This window comes from Eschrichtius robustus, chromosome 5, assembly GCF_028021215.1.
Source record: "Eschrichtius robustus isolate mEscRob2 chromosome 5, mEscRob2.pri, whole genome shotgun sequence".
Classification (NCBI taxonomy): Eukaryota; Metazoa; Chordata; class Mammalia; order Artiodactyla; family Eschrichtiidae; genus Eschrichtius; species Eschrichtius robustus.
The window spans coordinates 44994352-45009987 of NC_090828.1; the positions used below are offsets into that span (position 1 = coordinate 44994352).

Consider the following 15636-nt stretch of genomic DNA (forward strand, 5'->3'; position numbering starts at 1 on the left):
ATTGTTACTCAATTGCAAATTCCTACAGGGTAGGTGGGCCTGTAGATAAGCTTCCTTTTCCCCCTCCAGGCCCACTCACCTCCCTCTAAGACCCTCCCTGCTCTCTGCCTCTGCAGATTTTGCAATCCCTGTCCTTTGGCTTCTTGTCAGTAACTGCCAATGGGGAGCCCTGGCAGGAGACTGGAGAAGGAGGATGATGAGGTCAGGATACTTATCCTCTCTGGTCATCTCACATTAGCTGTTCTTCCACCAATGGAAGGTGGCTGGTTTGAATAACTATTGCCCTCCCCTTACAAAATTCAGGTCTTTGTAAATGGTTTCTTTAAAAATAAACCCTCCTTGAATTAGCTTATATAGAGTATGAAGGTATAGCCTTTTAGATATAGATATAGAAGGTGTATCCTTTAATTTTTTTTCAGTTTTCTTCATACACAATACTTGGGTCAAGTCTCTCACCTCAGCAAGTACGGCTTGTTCCTCAGACCTCATAGATTGTTAATGTCACTAGATGGTAGCATATCTAAATAATATTAACTGCTCTTTTTTTAGGCGTAAAACCCACGTTGGGGCATGATTTTACAAAAATAAGTAGAGATAATTTGCAAATTCCACGGTTAAAAAAAAGAGAACCATCCCCCAAAACTTAAGAAAAAGATGAATAAATAATCATGGGTAGAAAAAAATGTATACTTCAAAATGTATATAAAAATCATTTTGTGTTATTCTCATGTGACAGCATTTTGAAGATTATATACTACAAGAAAAGTTTTAACATATAAACTTTTAAAAATGCACCAAGTATTTTACTTATGTCTTACCATTTCTTTCTTTTTTCATGTCTAGTTTTGATGACTCTGTTTTAGAAGGGAATACACATAGAAGTATGATTATTAGTATGCAAAAGGTTTCCTAAATTAGTAAACATTGACTCATATGAAGGAGAACAAAATGACTATGTTGAGATGCAGGTGACAGGATTACATCGAGCAGGTCTGAGTGTAATTTTGGGCCAAGTCATCTGGGTGTGGGCATGCGTCTGACATTGCATCAGAGCAGACCCAGAAACGCTGCCTCGCTCGTGGCTGGCCAAAACTCATGGGGGCAGTTTTGTGTTGGTTAAGTAATAACACATAGATATTTTCCGTACTTGAAACTCTACTCAGTTCTCAGCAAATGGAAATCTATGTAGTCACAGGATGAATGAGAGACTTTAATTACCAATGTTTTTTTTACACCAAAAACACTTAAAATAAAACACATCTTTAAATAACAGGCCACCCATTGCATTTTGACTGAATTTTGCTCTATTTTAACTAAGTTCATGTGTATTGAACATTTTAATTAAGTAATAGAAGCATCTTAATACCAAAACATTTTAATTATACTGATAGAGTATGAAATTTATCAGTAGTCAATAGGATTAAAGCAGCACATTTTGTTTTGGTGTGAAACTTTAACACAGCCTCTTAAGGCAGCAAGTTAAAATGTAAAATTGCCATTTCTTATTGCCAATGTTATTGCATCAGCTATTCCCAACATTTTATTTCCCTCTTCAGTTGTGGAGGGCTTCCACTTTATTTTCAATTTTATTATTTTTATACTGGTTAAATTTATTCCAATGAACATATAAATATGTATGTATATCTACAATAATAATCAAGAAAATTTGCTTTTTAAAGTTTAAACCAGGTTAGCCTTAAAGGGGTCATTAATCCTAAAATTATGATTATAGAGGAATTTTTTGTTATTAAATATAAGTTTATATAGTATGAAGAAACTATTACCTGGTTAAGAGCCTGGGATAAGAAATGGATGTTCTGCTGGGATCGCTATTTATCTCCCTTTTCTCAGAATTTCTATGGTACATCACTGTATATTAATTATGTCAGTGATTATCAAAGGCTACCCTGAATTCATCCATCATGCGTTCATTCAACAAATATTTCTCAAGCACCTACCAATGCCAGGTTTTCTTCTGGGCACTAGGATACCATGGCAAACAAACTAAACCAAATCCTTGCCCTTCATGGAGCTTATATTCAAATGAGGGAAACACAATAAACAAATAAATAATATTTACTACATAAGGGAGCAACAAGTGATACTTAGAGAACTAAAAGGAGCCTCTCTGAGATAAGTGAAACAAAAACCTCAACTCTGCTCTAGGTTCCAATACTAAATTTTAACCTTGTGCTAAAATCAACATGCATTCCTAATGCCGAATAGGGGTAAGTAAAAGAAAAACATTTTAAGATTTAAAAACTTTATGGTACCTTGGCTAAGTATAATAAAGCGTCTCTGGTTGACATTGAAGTTGGCATTGCACAGTTGACATATGATTGGAACTCTGTTGTGTAGAGCAGCTTGATGGAAAATAGCATAACCTGCCTCATCTGAAACATTGATCGTCGAACTTGAAGTTTTACGGCTAAATGTATGGAAAACAGCAGATAATCCTCTTTCAACAGCAGACTTCATACCAAATGGGATACTCTAAAATTATTAGGAAGGCCAGAATTAGTTTTTTCAAAATACACCTAAAGTTTAGTTAAAGGACAAAAAGTACAATGAAATATATTAATATAATCACACGATTGGTGCGCAATTACAGTAGGATTTTCACAAGATCCGTGGGCAAGGAAGTTGTTAGAGCTATAAAGAAACATTGAGAACTTTAAAAAATATTTTGGGGAAGTTTTTTTTTCCTGTCCTTTTTTTAAGGGAGAAGTTGTAGATCTTTCTTCTCTGGAGACAATTAAAACAAGGAAACAAATATCTTTCTGAAATATTTAAAAGCAAATGGACATCGAATTCCTCTCTGATTTAAGAACAATCTAATTTAGAAGTCTAGAGACTTGAAATATATAGCTATAGGAATACAGTTTGTCTTCTTTGCTCTATGTCTCAAAGTGGAGAGGTGAAAATGTTACACTCTTCTTTTAGATGTTCCGACTACTCAATTTTTTTTAACATCTTTATTGGCGTATAATTGCTTTACAATAATATTTTTAAATTAACTAATAGTTTATCAAAGCTTAAAATTTGTGGACATTAAAACAAATAAATGGTAAGTAAATGCCAATGTATCCTTTGAAACTGGTGAGCTCACCACTTAATTTATCAGTTCCAAAAGCTGTCAGTCAAGGCATATTGAAGCAGATACAGAGATTTGATTCAGGATGCCAGGTTTGCTCCTTAGATTTAGTCCCCACAACTGAAGCCTGCCTCTGCAATTTACTAGCTGTGTGATTTGGGAAAGATCCTTAACTCGCCGCATGTCAAATTTCTCACTTGTAAAATAGGATTGATAACAATAGTACCAGTGTCTTGAAAGAATTTATAGTATTTGTATGCCTGGCATACAAAATAAGCACTCAATAGATATTTAGCTGTTATTAAGATTAATCACAATTCCATTCATAAACAGGTTGTTTTGTAACCTGGCCAGAAGTTTGTAATCCAGAATTGTAGAGATTTTCAGCTGCTAAAATGTGGAGTCTTAATTGCATATTGAAGACTTTATTTAACCTATTATTTATCCCTATGATAAAAATTTGAGACATATACTTATTTATAATTTCTTACACTAAATTATGTGGTAATCACTGAAATACCTTGCATTTCATAGCTTTTTTGAAACCAAATTTTTTCTTAAATTGTTCATGTAATTGAGCATCTGTCAGTGGAAGTCTTTTCAGTCTCAGATTGTTCACTATTTCATTTATGGCTCCCCACCACTGTGTCTTATATAGTTGCTGATAGAAAGTTTCAAGTTCAAAACTGATCACATAGTAGCTATTAAAACAAATAAAGAAAACAATTTAAGTCTTTCTGACTTGGAAGTTATTTGTTACTTTTTTTCTATGCTGGAAAACTTTTTCTATAACATTTACAATTTTCTATAACAAATACAAAATATAGTTTAAAATGTACTTGATTGTAAGTATTTTAATGACATGGTTATCAACTGTTATTAATCAGGTCTTTTATAACAAGTATCTTCTCCATACTGGCCTTTTTAATTGACTCTGTCTTTCCTATACCACTGACTAGGGGCACTGCCTAAAAGTCACTGAAAGTCCTAACTCTGGTTGAAAGATTTCTAGCTTTACCTTCTAACCATCTGCTTAATCTCCTCTTACAAATTTACTTTTTAATTCCTTTAATCTAGTTATGTCTATATTTGCTTTCTCAAGAGTGTACCGTGAGTCTGATTTGGAATGATGTTTTGGGTAATGGCTGCTTGACTTTTACTCACTGCACAGTGGGCTAGGGAAACCCCAACCCACCAGGTCCTTGAATCATAGGTAGGCAATAGGCCCAGTCCCCTCTCACTCTGGAATGAAAAAATGACAACATCTTGAGTGGCTCTGTTCCCTGGGGTTGCTTATCATCACAGGTAAAAGAAAATGGTGGCCTTCCTCCACTTCTGCCACGAGTTACCTTTCCCCATTGCCAGATTTCAGTGGTGAGTGTCTCAGCTGCTGTCCCCACCTCTGCCAGTGGGAAGCCTCTTAATGTCACCTGGGTTTCTCCTCTGAAGGCAACTACTGATTGCTGTAAAAACAGTATTCTTGACAGTGGTAACCCCCTCCCATGGCTCTTCACTTTGCTGCTCAGGGACTATTAGTTCTCCTTAGGATGCTGAGAAGTTTTTTCCATTGTGCTAATTTCCAGGAAAGTGAGTCGGTGACTCTCTATGCTAAGGAAACTCCTTGCCCAGAGGCTGAGGTGGAATCACTGGGCCCCATGGATCAGTTAAAGGAAGATCTTAGGAAAACACTCTATTATGAACCGATCAGGGGCTAATACCCTCTCTTCTTTGACCTTTACTTCAATCCCAGTTTTCTGAATATAAAAGACCTCTGCATAGATGGAGACATATTTGAGGACCTGTTAGCATTTATTTGAGGCTGTCATTCTTCATATCCATCATCTTCTTCCCCCAAAGGAAACCAGACTACGAGAATATAAACTAAAGGCTTCTTTACCCACACCTCTCAGGTATAGTGCCAGGCCAGATGGTGGACTTGTCACTTTGTCCACCTTCATCAATGGGAACTTGCCTAACTTACTAGACTCCAGCCTCTGAAATTGAGGAGCAGGTATTCTGAATCCTACCCAGATTTGAAGGCTTTCAGATCATAGTGGTGATAGGCTAATGGGCCTTAATGAGCTGTATGGATCAAACCCGGATACTTGATTTGCACTGGATGACTAAACTAAATTTCTGGAAGAAAACGGCTCACCTTTCCTTGGTATTATACACACTGATAAGAGTGGACACCATATACAGATACCCCAAGTCCCACAAGACTGTGTCCATAGATCTAGGCATGAGGGATTACACTAAGGATGTCCTTTGGTCTTTGGCTGGCCCAGCTCTACATCATCTTGCTCCAAGAGAAACCCAGTGTCAGAAACCTCTGTCTTTTCATGTACTTCTCCAGGGAGCTGGCTCTGGCTGTGGGAAATTGCTATGGAATCAGAAGCTGCTGACTACATTTGGAGCCCTGGTACTCAGTGATGTACTCCCAGATCACTGCCCAAGCGATGAAACAAACGTATGAATTTAACAAATACCAAGGGAAGGTAGGCTGATTTCTTTTAGAAATTTGGTCTAATCATCCAATACCAATCAAACATCCAAAACCAGCAGGGAGTTGTCCTACCCTAGAAACTGGAGAAGCAACTGGTGGTGAAGATCACCGTACCCTGAAAAAGTCTCTGACCTCAGAATTTTGTGACCCCCCCCCCCCTGCAAAGTTGGATACACAACCTGTGCATTAGGCCAACACTGGCCCACACAGAGATGATTACTGGAAGCACAGAAAGCCCGGATGGCCAGCACTGTGAGTGAGCCCTCATCCAAGTACTGCATAGTGACACACCACTGTTCTTACTCAAAACTTTAAGTGTAGGCGTCAGCAGGGGCTTTAGCGGAGTCTCACTTTTAAACAACTCCCTCCATAGTCTTCTGCCTGGGCATCTGCACGCAGCTTAGGGACTGCAGTAGGACCCTCTAACATCACACTTCCCGGACACGCCACCGTTACATCAAGTTGATTTCTGACCTGCCTCCTAACATCCACAACAGCATCATGATGCTGGTATGCTCTCCCCCCCGTAGGACATTTTAGTATCAGTATCAACTCATCTATTTGCTCCAATCATTATCATTTTAATAATTCATGAGTTATTCTACTTTCATGGACTGCCAAATCCTGGGTATCCGACTGTGGCTCCTATTTTTTTGATGCTGGTATGGTGGAAGAATACAACCTGAGCCAAAAATGAATCTAGGACTTAGATGTTTCCAAGCAGGGCAGGAAGGCCAGTGGAAATGATCCTATTTTCATTAGGGACCGGGAGCCTCCTAGGAAGTAAATCATTCTGAGGAAAGAGAACATCACGATACATGAGCTCAGCCCAATAACAGTGCCCCTAAAAGCAAAGAAGAGGGGAGGTTTTGAGATGGCATGTTTTCAATCATTCAGATTATTCTCTGGTCCAGGACCAACACAGAAAGAAGATCCCTACACAGAAAGAAACAACTGTAAGCAAAATGACTGAAAGAGCTGTTTTTTGCACCAAGTTGTTAGGGGCTCAAGGCAGCACTTGTTTGAAACCAATAAAATTGGGAAAGAAATTATCTTTATGTCATTGAATTGGCTTCAACACATCTCACATTTGATGCGTGCTATCTACCAGACATCAGGAGGAGTCAGCCCAGGGGTGATGCCAGCTCTGTAACCAGGAGCAGCAGTGTCAGAGACAACAGTGACATCAGTATCGAGTTGCCTTCTTGGGGCTGTTGGGCTCTGGGGTTCCAGCAGTGGATCATTACAGGGAGCCCAGGCAGGAAAGGAGGAGACCGAAAATATGTCATAGTAGATGAGAGTGCTGACCCATGGGCATACAAGATTTCTAGAAATAATTCTGTGGGGGTAGATTTTATAGGGAACTGAAGGTTCACTGGTAATTGGCTCAGGAGCCAGGAAAATACTACTACTCCTCTTGTGGTTTTCACTTTTACTCCATGCTGGCTGGGTCTGGGAAACAAGCTTATGCTGGTTTTGAAAGTCTGAAAATTCAAATCCATCTGTCTACAATTCGCCAACACTGATAACCAAATGCTGTGCATTAGTCAGAAACTAGAGAAACAATTCCACTATGAGATCCCACTGCAGTGATATGACTGGATCCCTTACGGTGCAATGGCAGGGTGCTTACACCAACCATACTCCTTCACCCACAACAACCTCATCCAGCACAGCCTTCATTCCAGCTCTTTCCCTGCATTTCCAGGATCATTCATGTCCCGCTAGACACTAGAACCTGGGAGAATAAACCTCTGTTTAGAAGAGCCTCCAGCTTGGCAAGAATCGTACATGGAGTATGTCTACAGGTGCTAGGTCCCTCAGAGATTCCTCCTCCAGGGAGATGCACACCGACTGTCCATTCCAGAGGAGTGAGATCTACTTCTTAGTTCCCTTCAAAATCATGGAGGCCGTTAGCCACATGGTCTTTGACTTTAGCTCTAGTACCTTGTGTGCATCCAGGCAGTATTCAGTGGAAAGATCCACCTTTCATCTTTTATCTGCTTCTCCCTCTACCTTATTCCTCTTATTTTCCTCACTGCCATGCATCTTGAAAGAAATTTATAAACTTTGTCTTTACTTCTTCACATCCCATGAACTCTCCCCGACTTTATCCTTCAACTTATTACACATAGCCTTCTATAACCACATCTTCTCTTATCAAGTCATTGTCAAATTTAGAGGGCTTTCTTCAGTCTTAAATCAACTTGGCCTTTTTCTCTCTTGAATTTGATGCTTTTAACTATTACCATATTTTAAAACTTCTCCCCATTTTGTTTCCATGCTATCATACTTTCTCGTTTCTCCTCTACCTCTATCATTCCTTCTCAGTCTCTTTTGCTCTCTCTGCTACTCCCCACCCCCCTTAAAGGTTTCTACTCTCCAGAGTTTCTGACATGGCCCTAGCCTCTCAACTACTTCCATGACTTTAAGAAATACAAAACAAACTCCAATATGCTTTAAAATCTCAAGTCTCTACCTCCAACTCAAATGTTTCCTCTGCATTCTATTTCCCTTATTTACAAATTTCAGTTTCCAAGCTGTAAAAATCCAAGAACATACATAAAAGAGCCTAAAAATACTGAGAGAAACATGGTGCTCTAAGAGATGACAGGCTTAACAAGACCCAGCCGAGGAAGAGGATTTAAAATCATATTCCTTACGGAAACAAAAGGGTGTGTGCTGAGTCCATTGCTTTTCAGTGGGCCCATAGGATTTGAGCCCCACCTCCATCCCCATTTAACCACTGTGTTCATTGTAAGAACAAATTACAATGTCTAAGGATTATTACACAGAATGTATCAAGGTGTATGAAGTAATAAATATAAGATTTAATACTTTGTAGAGTCCGTAGTCATTCACGGGGGATGTTATTGTTCTAGGATCTCCATCCTGAGGTTTTAAGTTAGCCTTTGCATTTTGACACTTTCCTGTTTTCTGCTTTCAACAAGTTGTGTTACTGTGAATAATTACTAAAAGTTCCTTACCTTTTTCCATTTAATTTCATGACTGGTATTGAGTAATATTCTTTGTATCCTGAATCTTCTGCAAATGTATTAGCAGCACAATCCCGTATTTTTTCTAAATTGTTCTAAAATACAAGTTATGTTACAAAAAAAAAAAATCTTTAAACAAATCTAAACAATTGTAAGACTTATTTTAGATGAAATTTTATACCTGTAAAGGACAAATTTTTAATAAAAAATCCCAAGTGACCCTGGTAATAACTGAATGTATCCAATCCTTAATTTGGATTAAAGAGGAAAATTTCTTAAAAAGAATATAATATGGAGAAGGTAGAAAAACAATGACAATTGAAATGTATTATGTTTTCCAGATGAATTTTGTTCTCAAGCTCTAGAGGATCTCTGTTCTAATACTAATCTTTGAGAAAAATGGAAGAATATGTAGTTAATGTTCAGGGATTTCTACCGTATTCTTCGGTTAACTATTCTAGGGCAAATGTGGTCCATTAGAAGTCTGTAAATTCTGCAAGGATGATAGTTGTGCCTAGCTTATTTATCATTTTATCTCTGACATTTAACACAAGACCTTAGATATACTTGCACTTAATTCATATATGTTATGTAATGTTTGAAGAAATTAGTGAGTTGTGAAGATAATCATTTGGAGAGCTGCCTAGTGCCTGTACCAACAGAGCCTCTTTCTGGTTGGAGAATAGGATAAAAGAGTTGTGAAATGACAAACCATTTCAGGAACAATAATAATTTAAACCTTAAAATCTTCCAAAGCATTCTCGATTGAAGGAGTGCTGATATCAAATTCAATTCCTCCATGAACATGAAAATACTGATCCTCTTTGTAGTGAAAATTCTGGCATTTAAAATCTCGTCCATAAATAAATGGAGGCAATTCTCGCTCTGTCTTGACCTTGTCATCTCCAAAAATGAAAACAAATTTTTGTTTAAAAATTGAATAACAGCATATAGGCAATCATATTTTTGAGGTCTAAATTCTCTTTCTCATAAAGTGAAAAAATTCTATGTGAAATGGAAATCTTGGCAATTACAGTCTATTTATTCATGCTCTTAATGTATATTTTAAATATTAAAATATATTTATATCATACATTTTGGTCTTTTTTTGTAGTTTCATTGTACAGACATTTCAAAAGAATAATCAAAACATTATTTTACTTATTGATTACTATATATGAGCTCAAGACTAATATTTTACCCCCAATTATCAGAAAAGATTTGAAACTCTGTGCCGTGGAGAATCTTTAGTTAAATAAACAAAAGTTACTTGAGCTAGTTAAGGAAAAGAGAGACACTATAAAGAAAAAGGTGGGTATCTCTCACATGACAAAAATAATCAGCCCATTTTTCTGGAAAGTAATGAAGCTACACATATGACATTTATTTTGAAAAATAATTTTCTAAAATCCTGGCAAGTATTAGGTTTATTCAATATTTTGACTTGTTAGCAGAATATAGCTTCATCAATATAAGGTATATAATGTATTTTGAGAAATGCAAAAGGTCTAGAAAAGTACAAAGAAAAATATAACACCTTAATCTCACCACCTGGAAATTAATTATTAATATTTAGTCATATTTGTTTCCAATAATTTAAATAATAAGACATTACAGATATAGCTAACATCCTCTTTAAGCATATCAATTCCATACACATGACATTCTCCCCACTCCCATCCTGGACAAGGGCTGTCATGAGTCCATTCTTAAATAGTTTACAGATATGGATTATAATCTTCACTATCATAATTCTCATGATACAAACTTTCATTAAATGACTTATAAAATTTCTACTGAAAATCTGCCATCTGAATAGAAAGCCCACTATAATAAGCCTACAAGTTTGAGCACCAGTGAAGATACACAAATGGTGTGCTAATCTGGGTGGGAAGAATAGTCTGCTCTGCATTCCTGTCAAATTCCATGTAAACATGGTCCTATTTTAGCTCTCTATTCTCTTACATTTGTCTATTTCTTTGTTATAATACCAATATATTACTAAAGTTTTTAATATGTTTTCATCTTTTTTTCAGAAATGTAAGAGCATTCATGATCTTTTACTGCTCCATATTAATCTCAGAATCAACTTCTAAACTTTCATGAAAAACACAATAGGGATGTTGAGTAGAAGCGCACTGAATTTATAATTTGAATGAGATATAATATAGTGTTGTCCCATCGTGAACATAGCATATTTCCCTATTTTCTCAGAACTCATTTTAAGTCTTTCAACAGTCCTTATAATTGATATAAATATATACCATGTACTGTGTGAATATACCAAGTATTTTTAATTACTTTGGAGACATTACAGTTTGCTTTTTAACAGGCTACAGCTTGGTTACATGCTTGGACCCACATACTAGAAACAAAATTGAATTTACATATAAGTTCAATATATATCTACATTTTATATATAATTTTTGGTGATACTCTTACCTGAAAAAGGCTGAAGCAGACTACTTAAATATGGAACTTTCATCTTCTTTTTTAAACTCAGTAGAAATGGAGTCAGAAAACATATTAATTTTAGGTATCCTATCCCTTTCCTGATTTCTTTTTTCTTCTCAAAGTGTTTTCGAATAATCTTTTTTTGAAGATATAACCTCTGCTGTAATCTCTGGTAGGTACAAATGTCAAGATAATCCTGATTATATCTTACAGCATTAGTAAGCCAATAGGCTGTTTCAAATATAAAAACATTTTCACACTGTTGAACTTGTGTGGTACTGAATGTCAACTTTAGTAGAATATTTTCAGCATGTTTCATAAATACAGCTTTTTCTTCAGGGCTATTGGGATTATATGTTGGATCTTCATTCATGTCTTCGTCATAGATGCCATCAAAGTCTGGATCCTTTGTAATATCTATCAAACCTTCACAGTAAAAAAAGAAAGATTTTAGGTTGTGAAAATTTCTTACTTGGTTTCTGGATAAACAGAGTAGATTGAAGACAGGGTTTCATCTTGAAATTCTACCGAAATGACAGCAAAGGGATAATGAAATGCCAATAAAATTGTCAAAGAATAAAAGCAGATAGATACGTGGTAACTAAGCAGAGTAAAGAAAGATGGAAGCTTGCGGAATTAAAAAGAATTGATTTTCATTCTCTTTGGAGAAATACAACACCATGGAAACATAATAACATAAGTCCCATCTTTAATCAAAGAAAATATGGAAGAACAACAAGAAATGTTATCTTCCTTTAAGCAGAGAATCAGCTTCTTACTTGGGCATAAAGTATATTTGCTTTTTCAGGTCCTATATTACATATTTCTTCTTTTTGATGATAACAGAAGCTAAACATATACAATAAATAACTTTCCTACCAACTAATCATGATGAAACAAGACTTGAAACTTGATTTTACTCTATATTATGAATGACAATTTTTATATTACATTTTCTTCCCATTTATGATGAAATTAAATTGTTTCTTGTTGTCAAATTGTCTTTTTTAAGATATTTACAACCTTAATCAAAGCTTGAGAAAACGGCTTAGAACCGTAAGCAAACTGGATAATATGACCAGATTTTTGGTGGGCTCTATGCTCCACTGCTGTTGCTACCATTTTTTAAAGGTGGTGTTTGCCGGTGGTTTTATACAGTGCAAACGTATTAAAGAGGTGAAGTTTAACTTGGCCTCAGTGATTCCCAGTAGTCTTCCCTCCCAAAAAAATAGTTGGCCTCCCACAGAGTTCCTTGGAAATTCACTGTAGCACAGTGATTAAGGCAATCACATGGTCAGTTGCAAGGTTTGAACCCAGTCTCGAAGTCGAGAGGAGGTGCTGTTTCCCCAAATGTGAAATATGAAATAGCAAGTCTCGCCACTATCTTGCCACCATACAGTGGCAACTACAAGGACTAAGCTGAGAGCACAGGGTTAGAGCCAAATTTCCATGAGTCACACTCTATATCAGACACCTTTTGTTCCCTACCTCACTTCCTCCCAGACCATATTTTTCATTCTAGCTGTCGTTGCATGGACCAGCTCCACACAGATGTAACCTGACTGCACCACGTGGCCCTTACTTTTGGCCTGGGGTTTCTCTGCCACTGCTGTGTTGGACTCCTGACGGAACCCATTCCACCATTCTGACGGATGAACAAATCTGCATGAGGGAGTTAACTCTCATGGAACCTTCGACTAATGAAGGAGAGAAGCTAGGGAAAACATGCTCTCCTCTTCCATCCCTCGGGCTGACAATCCTGAAGCGTATTCTATGTGACTCCCCAGAGAGTCCCAGCAAAACCGTCCCAAATTATTCAAGTGATGAAAGCTCAACAGCATTATCCTTGGATTGATGACTCCTCTTTTTCTATTCACTTTTCCTGTCCCTCACTCCTGTTCCTTGGAGTCATTTCACATAAACTACTCTGACTTAAGCCCTCATTTCAGGCCCTAATTTGGGGGGTAACCTAGGCTAATACGCTTTGCACTTGTATGCTGGTGTCTGACCCTGTATATCCTTAGGCATGCAGCATAAAAGCCCCACCTTCTAAGAGTCCAGGTCCCTTTCCTGGAATCTGATGCTTGACCCTGCAGGATTTCATAGTGATGCTCTAGATGTGGTGTATGTTGGGGAACCTGTACCTATTCCTGCTGCTGCCTCTGGGAGTTTCCCCCTGAAAACTCCGCTCCAGCACATCTCAAGTGTGTGCTGCTTGGTCATTTACAATTGTTTGCACTATACCTTTGTTACAGTGCCTGAAGCATATTGATGCTGCTGGTTCTTCAGCAGACTCCTGAAGTGTGGTGGAGGGAGAAAAATATCTCTATCCCCATATGATGCTCTTCTTTGATTGTCCGGCAGCCAATATTACAAAGCGCTTTAGTGTAACATACACAGCACTTTTCCCAAGGCACATGGTGGTAGTGACTGCCTCTGAGATTTCCAGCCTCATTCATATTCAGTGAAAAAGGGATTATAGACAGAGAGAGCAGCCAGAAGGCCGTTGCAGTATGTAAGGCTAGAGAAAAGAGTGTTCTGTATCAGGGTGTTGTAGTTGAGATAAAGCAAAGTGGATGATTTTGAGATATTTTAGTGGTAGAATCATAATAGTCAAGACATGAATTCCTATCCAGAAAAGGAGAATTAAGTCGAAATGTCTGGGACTGATATTTAGTTACGTATCAATATGGCCACATTGTTAAAATATTGAAATCTTCCATATTGTGTGGTAAATTAAATTGCTACAGCCCTGAGCTCTTTGAATGCCTCCCTTCCCTCGGATAGCCTAGAAAGCTCCATGATCCAGCAAAGGGTACATATGACAAGCAGGAGGTCTCTGAGATCCTGTTCCAGCATTATTGCTGATGTCTGTTCTGATTGGCCAGTGCTCATGCTGTGCTGGTGGTTAATTACTTTGAATATCACCCCTGAAAGCGTAAGCCATGACAGACAACTTTAGTCTCTGGGTGCTCCCCAACTCCACCTACAGCTTGATTAGAATGTTTCTATGTGTCTCTGATCTCCTCCACCAGGAGCAGCACTGTGAGGCACCACTCATAGAGGGTGGCCTCAGATATGACAGACAGCTACATTCAATAGACCAGATGTTGGGCCACAAAGTTGCTTGATATAACTGATTTTATCGTCAACTAAGTAGGAGCCCTTTGTCCGTAGATACAAAACAGGACACGTGCTCCTTCCTGCCCTGGCCATCTCTTTTCTTACTATTGATGCTCTCACTGGATGATCCAAAGGCTCTTGTGACTTTAACATATGAATGTCTGAATCCTCAATGTGCACCTCTAACCCTGATTGCTCTCCAGAATTTGACTTGTATAATGGAGTTTCCACCTAGATATCTGGATCTAAAAAGGGCTCATTGTTTCTTTACCAGTCAATCTGTCAGCTCTGGCTTTTGCTTTGCTTGACACATGCCAGATTGGAATGATGGTTCATTAGTCCCACCTCCTTTCTGATGAGAGTCTCAAAGTAATCTTTGTAAAAAGGGAAGAAAAGCAAACCCAATTTTTGTCAGGATTGTCAAAGCTCTAACGTTGTTAAAAACCACCATCCAATCGTGCTGATCCTTAACCTCCATGGAGCTCAGATCTTCACAAAGTTCCTGGCATCATCTCAATCAAGAAGGGAAAACGGTGTAGCTTAGTTTATAGACACATCTTGGCCAATGCAAGCAGGCAGAAACATTATCTGGCTTGTGCCATATTCCCTACTGTCTTCCAGTGAGTAGTGAATAGATTACTAGACAACTTCCAGGATAGAAGAGTCATCAACTACTCTATCATCTTTGACATCAAAATGACATCTTAATTTAGATACATTTTATTTATGTGACCTCAACTAGCCTTGGAGGTCCTAAACTACCAGAAATGATAGCACTTCTGGTTGAATGCTAACAAGTGTTTTTAAGACTTTGACCGTGCCATATTCTCTTCAACAATGCATCTGCATGTGCCAAAGTATCAGTACCCTTTAAGAGGAACTACCAGACCAGTCAAGGGAATGCAGAAATTAATGGAATTTACTAGACATTACTGGCAGCATTTTGCATTACTTCGCCCTAATCACCCCAAGGACCTGAACAACAAGAAGAGATTTTCTTGGTTCCAGTTACAGCTATAATCTTTTAGAAGCCAGTGATCCTTCAATCGTAGGTACTCTGCACCTATCCAGTGACATTTGTTGATTCCACCAACATCACAGACTAATTTTCACCCAGAGGGGGAGAATTTCTGCCTATACTCAATACTCTTGGAGTCTGCTCTCAACAGAAGTTGATTACCTTGCATAGAAATGAGAGCTATTAGCTATCTAAACTGTCTTTGAGACACAGAGGTACCATCTCCAAGAGATAGTACTGCTTGCTGGTACACACAAAAGCTACAGAGCTGAAACACATCTGGAAACCCAACCCATAGCAGGTGAGTCAGGGTGCCTTAGTGTCATCAAGCAAATCTTATTCCCAGGCATTTGAACTTCACAGAAGTCTAGCCACAGATACAGTAAATAGCAAATGAACACTTCTGTGGTTCAGGTCCTAACCAAGCTTCAGAAGGTGACATTGA

General features: G+C 37.9%; 1 protein-coding gene across 1 annotated transcript in view; it reads right to left on the reverse strand.

The window, feature by feature from the left end:
* The window catches only part of ANKAR (ankyrin and armadillo repeat containing), a 70483-nt gene that overhangs the window by 47262 nt on the left and 7585 nt on the right, over positions 1-15636 (reverse strand). The window contains exons 3-7 of the mRNA XM_068544794.1: positions 11039-11476; positions 9336-9499; positions 8588-8691; positions 3615-3795; positions 2274-2493 (exon numbers count right to left, since the gene is read on the reverse strand). Of these exons, the coding sequence (XP_068400895.1) occupies positions 2274-2493; positions 3615-3795; positions 8588-8691; positions 9336-9499; positions 11039-11476 (1107 nt within the window). The remainder of the gene's footprint in view (positions 1-2273; positions 2494-3614; positions 3796-8587; positions 8692-9335; positions 9500-11038; positions 11477-15636) is intronic.